The 7,508-nt window shown below is 36.1% G+C and overlaps 2 protein-coding genes across 3 annotated transcripts in view; both read left to right on the forward strand.

The window, feature by feature from the left end:
• Positions 1-1,736, forward strand: part of LOC107554513 (dual specificity protein phosphatase 26-like) — an 8,130-nt gene extending 6,394 nt beyond the window's left edge. Inside the window, exons 2-4 of the mRNA XM_016237033.1 lie at positions 375-587; positions 861-1,072; positions 1,720-1,736. Of these exons, the coding sequence (XP_016092519.1) occupies positions 409-587; positions 861-1,072; positions 1,720-1,736 (408 nt within the window). The 5' untranslated portion in view covers positions 375-408. The remainder of the gene's footprint in view (positions 1-374; positions 588-860; positions 1,073-1,719) is intronic.
• On the forward strand, positions 1,688-7,351 carry LOC107554521 (RING finger protein 122). 2 transcript variants are annotated; one of them, XM_016237041.1, is made up of 6 exons: positions 1,688-1,900; positions 2,134-2,275; positions 2,746-2,791; positions 3,497-3,538; positions 3,656-3,738; positions 6,987-7,351. In XM_016237041.1, the coding sequence occupies exons 2-6, from the start codon at positions 2,166-2,168 to the stop codon at positions 7,099-7,101; spliced, it is 396 nt and encodes a 131-aa protein (XP_016092527.1). In that variant the 5' UTR covers positions 1,688-1,900; positions 2,134-2,165; the 3' UTR covers positions 7,102-7,351. The 2 variants fall into 2 exon arrangements, with proteins under 2 accessions (XP_016092527.1, XP_016092528.1); XM_016237042.1 differs by having other exon boundaries at positions 2,142-2,275.
• The last annotated feature ends 157 nt before the right edge of the window (positions 7,352-7,508 follow it).

A 7,508-nucleotide genomic window follows, 5' to 3' on the forward strand; every position in this document is an offset into this window, starting at 1 on the left:
GTTTGAGAGAGGCGGGGCATAGAGGACCTACAATAATGTACAGTATTTGAAAAATAATGTGTTTTTTGAACATTAAAGCATGTCAACATATTCTGTTACACCAAATACACCAAATAATGATCTTTAAAAAAGCATCATATGACCCCTTTAAAAATGTAATATGCTTACGTAACTTGCATTACTTGCAATGCATTACCCCCAACACTCTTGATAATGTAAATATATAAAATAGAATTGTATTGGTTGTTTTCTTGATAGTATAAGTAATGATTATTTGTTTAACCTGAAAAATCTGTCAACATTTTTAATTTTGGGGTTAACTGTCCCTTTAAATTTTTGTAAAATTGTTACTTTTATTTTGTATACATTTTCAGTGTTATTTTATAGCTCCACTGAAGGCCAGTCCAGATGGCTTTTATGTCCAGACTGTCCCGGTCAAGGAGTAATTCCAGATCTCCCAGCAGAAAGGACTCAGAGAAAGGCTCTCCTGTGCTAACTGTTGCTGAACTTGAGCGTCTGTTGTACACTGGGAAAACCGCCTGTAATCATGCAGATGAAGTGTGGCCACGACTCTACATAGGTGACCAGTAAGTAGCCCATGAATATCTGCAGTTTTGGCCATATACAGGATGCTGAACACAAGATTATGCTTTAGTTGCTCATACAAAAACTAGTATTGAATAAAAAAATTTAAAAAGATATGTAACTTCATGGATCATAAAATGCCTTGCTTTGAATAATGCATTTAACAAAGCATGAAATAGCAGTAAAAGAGTGAAATGTTATCCTGTTTAGATAGGTAAACTAGAAATTGCCAGTATATTTTGTACTGTGTACAAATTTCTCACTTAAATTTGCAGAGAAATTGCCTCAAACCGCAAAGAACTGGTCAAGCTCGGGATCACACACATCCTCAACTGTGCTCAGAGCAAATGGAGAGGTGGTGCGGAGTATTACGCTGGCATGAACATCATATATCACGGCATTGAAGCCCACGACTCGCCCTCTTTCGACATGAGTGTCAACTTCTACCCAGCAGCCGAGTTCATTCACAGAGCCCTTAGTACCGGAGGTCAGTTCATAAGGGGCCTTTTTCTTTCAACCTGAAGTTTCTCAGTCTTATTAAAATCAAAAGCAAAAAGGGTTTTACATGTTATCTGATGCTATATAGTGCATTATTTCCCACTCACTTTTTCATCAGCATTGGTTCCGGAAGTATTTTTTCCATTCCTTTTTCCTATAACAATTCCTATGGGGTTTGTTAAAGCAAATCACAATGTTACAAACGTTTATTTGAAGCAAAATTGGGGGGGGGGGAAAGGTACAAGACGGTATTTAACAGCTTTAGTGAAGGAAAGGACTACAATCCCAGCACTGTAAATTACTTTAGAATTAAAAAAAAAAAAAAAAAATATCAGATAATATCAGATAAATTAATAACTATTCATGCAATACTTTTTTATAGCCTATACTTTAGGTCACAAACGTTTTATGTTATATAATAGAAATAGAAACACACACACACTAATTATACCAAATCATATATTATTACTGTTTCTTTTTATAATAGTGCAATTTAATTTGATGAGCATGAGAAGTTTTATACGGAGTGAATCACTGAATAATGAGTGAATCGTCTGGTGTTTAGGCTCCGCCTCCTGAAAAACAGGCGGGGTTTATTGTTGTCTCGTGCATGTGGATCTGTGGGTCTGTCTGCAGTCCGTTACATTGTTTGATCTCCGTGATCCGGCCGGGACTTTATTTTATTCACATTTACAGGCTCTCAATATTGTAGATGTAACTAAACAGTCAGTGATTCATTTGAGCCGTTTATACGCTTGAGTTCCGAGAATGAAGAATAAACACTGAGGTAAAGACACTCAGGAGCCTGTTTATAATGGTGAGATATCGTAAATAAATTCATATTTAATGTCATTGTAAATGTATTAGTATGTTTTCTTCATCGTTCAGATTAATCCAAAGGTTTTTTTTAATCTGTTAAAAGTACTAACGTGTTTGAAAAAGAAATGCTGCCTGCTTTTTTGCTTCTAAATATTACCCTAAGCTCGTTCAGGCTCTTATTGTTATGAAACTGGGTGTGTGACATATCAATCAAGTTTTGCCTTTTTTCAGGGCTTCAGGAAATGATTATTATTTAAAACACCATGCCTCCAGTGACCTCTCAGGAACTCCCTCTCAACATCTATGTGGTCATCTTTGGCACTGGGATCTTTGTCTTTGTTTTAAGCCTGATATTCTGCTGCTTCTGTATAAGGTAAGTGTGACTAGTTACCAGAACAGCCAGTGTGGACTATGCAGATCCTCGGTGACCTTTCTAAAACTCTTCTTTGTGCCTGGACTTCATCAGTATGGTCCTGTAAATAACAGACTGACAGCCTCAGAGCAGAAAGGACTTCCTCTGGCCTCACGCGCTTCCGAACTCGAACAATTCAGGACTAGATTGTATCTCTGTGCTTTTTGTTCACAATGCTATTTTTGACCAGAGGCTTTTGGCTAAGTCATGTCAAACACTGAGAACTACAAACCCTTTCTCGCCAAATTTGTGTTTAGAAACATAAGACACAGCACAGCCTTTGCCTATACTACCATAGTGATGTCTAAAGAGAAAAAAATGACATTGAAAATTTACAAAATATTACATTTGTGTAATTTTTAGACTTTTTAAAGTTTGAAATATGTATTTATTTTTTGTTAATGAATTGTATGGCCTGTTTTTCTTTGTAGTAAATTGAGACATCAGGCTCGCAACGTGAGAGCTGGATACAAGATGGTGAGTGTATCAGAAAGTATTTGACACTTAAAAACCTCTCAGATGCTGCAGGATTTTTCTCTTGACTAATGTCACTTTTCTTCATGTCTGCTGGTGTGTTGGTGATTTTAGTGGATGTATGAAGTCCGTTCTCCTCAAGTTCACACAGGTGACCTATTAGAGGAAGCACGGGTGTAGAAAATCACATGAACTATCATCACATTCACTAACCTCAAGATTTCAAACGTATCTTTGCCAACAGAGGAACTGTGCTTAGAAAGTGTGCTTGACACTTGCTGTGTTTTCTTAATTGCAGTGACATTTGTGTGTCAATTACATCAAGTCACCTTTATTCATAAAGTGCTTTATAAAATAGAGATTGTCTTAAAGCAACATTAACAGGAAAATAACAGAATCAGTTATGCAAAATTCAAATATGAGATTCAGTTTCAGCTATAAAGCAGCTCTACATAAGATGAAAGTGTCATTATTCAGCTCCAGTCAGTTCAATACTGGTTCAATGCTCAGTTCAAATGAGTTTGTTTCAGCTAAGCAGCTCTAAAAAAAAAAGGCTCAGCTTGAGTCAGTTCAATGTTCATTTAATTCAGTTCGATAATTGTTGATGTTGCAAAATTCATAAACTATGTCTATGAAGGGTCTAAATACTTTTTGCTGCCACTATATTGTAAAACAAAAAAAAATTAACGACTGTGTTTTACATTACAGGTTGTATTTAACGATGAAACGACACGGTTACATGCACACGGGGTAAAAGTTTTTGTCTATAAAGTTATTAAAAGGTTAAAGTTATTTGACTACTTGGAAAGTTTTGAAACTTTAAAGGTTCTGATTTCCCCTCATGTAATGTTACATCGTGTTTCTCAGTTAACATGTGCAGTCTGTTTGGAGGACTTCAGGACAAAAGATGAGCTTGGAGTGTTACCATGCCAACACGCCTTTCACAAGAGGTAAAACCCTCCCATGTGTTTTATCATGCTAATGCCATTAAAGAAAAGAGGTTCACTGAAGCGAACTCAGCATGGCCTGTGCCTCGCAACTGTAAAAGCCCGTTCACACCAAGAACAAGAACTATAAAGATAACTCACGATAATTATCAAATTAACGCTGTTTATCATGATTCCAACGATATATCGTTCCTCAACGTAGAATAACACTCTGTTTATAATGAGCACGCGCTGCCGTTATGTCTGGATTCTGATTGGCTGTCAATGTTTTACCGTCCATCAGAGCCGTTGAGAAACAGTTGCGACACGCTTTGATCTCGCCGCCACGTGGTTCCAGTGTTGCCAACTTAGCAATTTTGTTGCTAAATTTAGCAACGTTTCAGACTACCCTAGCAACTTTTTCTTCCAAAAGCACCTAGCAACAAATTTAGTTATTTTTAAATTTTATTTTGGCTACTTTTAGCAACTTTTGATAAGTGACTCAAACAATAAAAAGGCACACAGTTTCCATCTAAATTTCACAAAAAGAGGAAACCAAAGATGCCTAGCAGTACACACATCACGTGAATTAAGTTATTGCTGTTTGCAGTTGTTCAATTTGATAATAACAATAATAATTGTTAATTTATGATACATCTTGTTAGTAGCTTGTATATGTGATTGTTGATCAGTTAGTACACTGTAAGAAAAATATCTAGAAAAATGGCAAAGGTACTAGTAATTTTCCAGGACATTATCCGTTATCCATTATCAATTATCCATTATCCGTTGTAACCCGAAAACACAAAATACAATGCGTAATTTAAAATGCAGGTAAAAACCTGTGATTTATTTTCTTAGAGTGTAGCATACTGACTACCAGTACACTGCTTAAAACTATAATTGTTCAGAATGTGTAGTTTTACTAGTTTACTAGCTAATAAAAAAAGTGTTCAATGTTGTATATAAAAATAGTTATTTATATTTTAACATTATATTATGCATTTATAGTATTTTAAGAACAAATTTAAATTAACATAAAAAATATATTTTTGCTGAGATTTGATGTAGTGACACAATTTTGCGTCGTGATTACGTAATGACCTCATCGCGCAATGACATCACAACATCATTTAGCAACTTTTAGCAACAAATCGACCTTCCTTTAGCAACTTCCCCTGAAAAGTTGGCAACACTGTGTGGTTCATGGAGCTCTCAATAGTTCCAAACAACTCCGCGCTGTCAATATGTTTGAATGGGTTTAAGTAGGATAGACAACAGTTTCACTATATTTGCAGCAATTTCTAGTGATTATTAACACATCATGTGCATTGATTATGTATTGATAACTACGCTGACTACGGCTCTGCCGTCCATCAGCTGGGAAAAGTCGTTCTGACTGTGATTCCAACGATTTCGTTCCTCTGTGCAGTTATCGTTAGGGTGACCATATGTCCTCTTTTTTTTTGCTGTTCTGTCATTTGTGCTACCCTGTCAGATTTTGCTAACTCCCATTAAAACAGTGGGTAGTACAATTCGACAACGAAAAATGCTAACGTTACCAGTAAAATTATGGTTTATTAACGTCTACACCTACCACAACCCTAAACCTACAATTACAGCAATGCAAATACAGTAATTATGTGTTATATTCGCGGTTGTAGCTAGAAGGGATACAACTACAGGAAACCAACAATAAATATTTTTTTCTACCTATTAGATTGTGTTTTATTAAAGTCTACACCTACCCCAACCCTAAACCTACCCAGTAATGCAGATACATTAAATATTGTTGCTCTGCATGAGAAAAAGGACGCAATGTTGATGTGTAAACCCTGGTTAGACAATCTGACAGGTAGGATAAAATGTCAGGACACCGGACATGTCTTGGCCAGGATTTCTAAACTGCCTAAAATGTTGAAGGCAAAAGCCATTGAAAAAGCAACGGCTCTGACTACAGGGGTGTATTCCAGAAAGCACGGGTAACTTACCGTCAGATAAACCCTGAACTTTCGTTGATTAACCCCAAACCTTGCTTACTCGAGGTATGTGGTTCCAAAAAACGCAGTCAGGGAGTAAGTTCATTCAACTCCGAGTATGTTCCTGGTTAAGACTCAAGACATTCTCAACAGAGCTACGAATCGACGAGTCACTATGGAAAGGACGCTAAGAAAAAGCACGCCATGCTGTTTCTTTCTTCTTCTTTTGTTCAATTTACATGCTTAGTGCATATCGCCACCTAATTGATGGTTGTGCAATCATTTTTTTTTTTCGGTTTAATCTTTAATCCTTGAGAATATTAATTATATTGTTTGTTTGATGCTAATTATATATTAAGTCATATCAGATATGTATTTTGATTTAGAATTTAGACATTATAGAAAATGCCGATCCATGTGTGAGATGATAATATAAAATGTAATAAATAAATATATATAATATAATAAATTAAATATCACCTTGTCATAGTGTTTTATAATTTATACAGATAACTATTATTTATTTTATGCCAATAAAACAAATAATAACCATATTAGAATAATATATTAGCCTACCTTATTTATTACTTATATTAGCTCTTCATCATTAACATATCATACAAATATATATATATATATATAATGGGCTATATTACATATTGTAATATTATGTAATTTTGTGCGCCCACTGAAGGCTCGTCAGTAGATCACACGTGCGCTGAAGTGAACTAACCCTGGAACATTACCTGCTCCGGAGCAGGTTATCTTCAGAGAGCAAGTTACTATGGTTACTTACATACCCTGAAAGTTACCTCCGATTTTGGAACCGAAAGCTGAGGTTATCCGCTCGCTTATCCTCAAACATACCCAGGTATGTCACATAACCTGCGTTTTGGAATACCCCCCAGGTAGTGATTGAAAAGTAGTTTGACCAATAGCGTGCAGGCATTGAACGCAATCGACCAATCGTGGAGTGCATGTAGGTGGGATCTACAGAGAATGCTGTAGCAATGTAAATAAGTGTACATGAAATCAATGAGGACTATAAAGAGGAAAACAAACTTAAGGCTAAAACACATGATTTTAGACAATTTAGAAATGAAGAAAACTGGAAAATCGGACCTAGGGTCACCCTATCGTTATAGCTGTGGCATGGACTTCAATATTCTCATAGAAGTAGAACGATTATTAAAACTTTATTGTTATAGTTATCGTTCTTGGTTTGAATGGGCTACAGTAGGCCTATTTTAAGTATAACTGGTAAGAATTGTTTCTGATGTTTTGTCTTACCAGGTGTCTGGTGAAGTGGCTGGAAGTGAGATGTTCATGTCCCATGTGCAACAACCCCGTCAGTGATGCTCTGGGACAAACGCACAGCCCAGGAAACCTGCTGGATGAACTGCTCTAGATACTTACAATTTAGTTCTCTGAATCGGCAACATTTCTACCTAATAATCTTGTACAATTCAAACAAAATGCCTTTATTTAAAAGCACTGCTGTTGTAAAACATCACTTGTAATGTTCTGGTATGTGTGCAGAATGTTTACGTACAGTATTGTGGGTTTCTTTTTTTGGTGTCCTGTGTTAGTATGTAAGATCATTTGCAAGTATTCACTTAAAGGGGTCATATAATGCTACATGCACTTTTACAAGTTGTTTGAACTGAAATGTGTGTTGGCAGTGTGTGTACACAACCACCCTAAAATGATAAAAATCCACCCAGTGTGTTTTTGTTTAATCTGGTTAAATGTTTACCCCTTTCTCAAATCGAGCCGATCTCAGATGCCTGTCTGTGTGACGTCACACAGACAGGC

The sequence above is a fragment of the Sinocyclocheilus grahami genome, unplaced genomic scaffold, assembly GCF_001515645.1.
Source record: "Sinocyclocheilus grahami isolate Dianchi unplaced genomic scaffold, SAMN03320097.WGS_v1.1 scaffold505.1, whole genome shotgun sequence".
Classification (NCBI taxonomy): Eukaryota; Metazoa; Chordata; class Actinopteri; order Cypriniformes; family Cyprinidae; genus Sinocyclocheilus; species Sinocyclocheilus grahami.

Coding starts and splice junctions, on each gene's coding strand:
- LOC107554521 (XM_016237041.1), top strand. CDS start 2,166: ATGCCTCCAGTGACCTCTCAGGAACTCCCTCTCAACATCTATGTGGTC. Junction 2,276..2,745: donor TTCTGCTGCTTCTGTATAAG/GTAAGTGTGACT, acceptor TTTTCTTTGTAG/TAAATTGAGACATCAGGCTC. Junction 3,539..3,655: donor CACGGTTACATGCACACGGG/GTAAAAGTTTTT, acceptor CGTGTTTCTCAG/TTAACATGTGCAGTCTGTTT.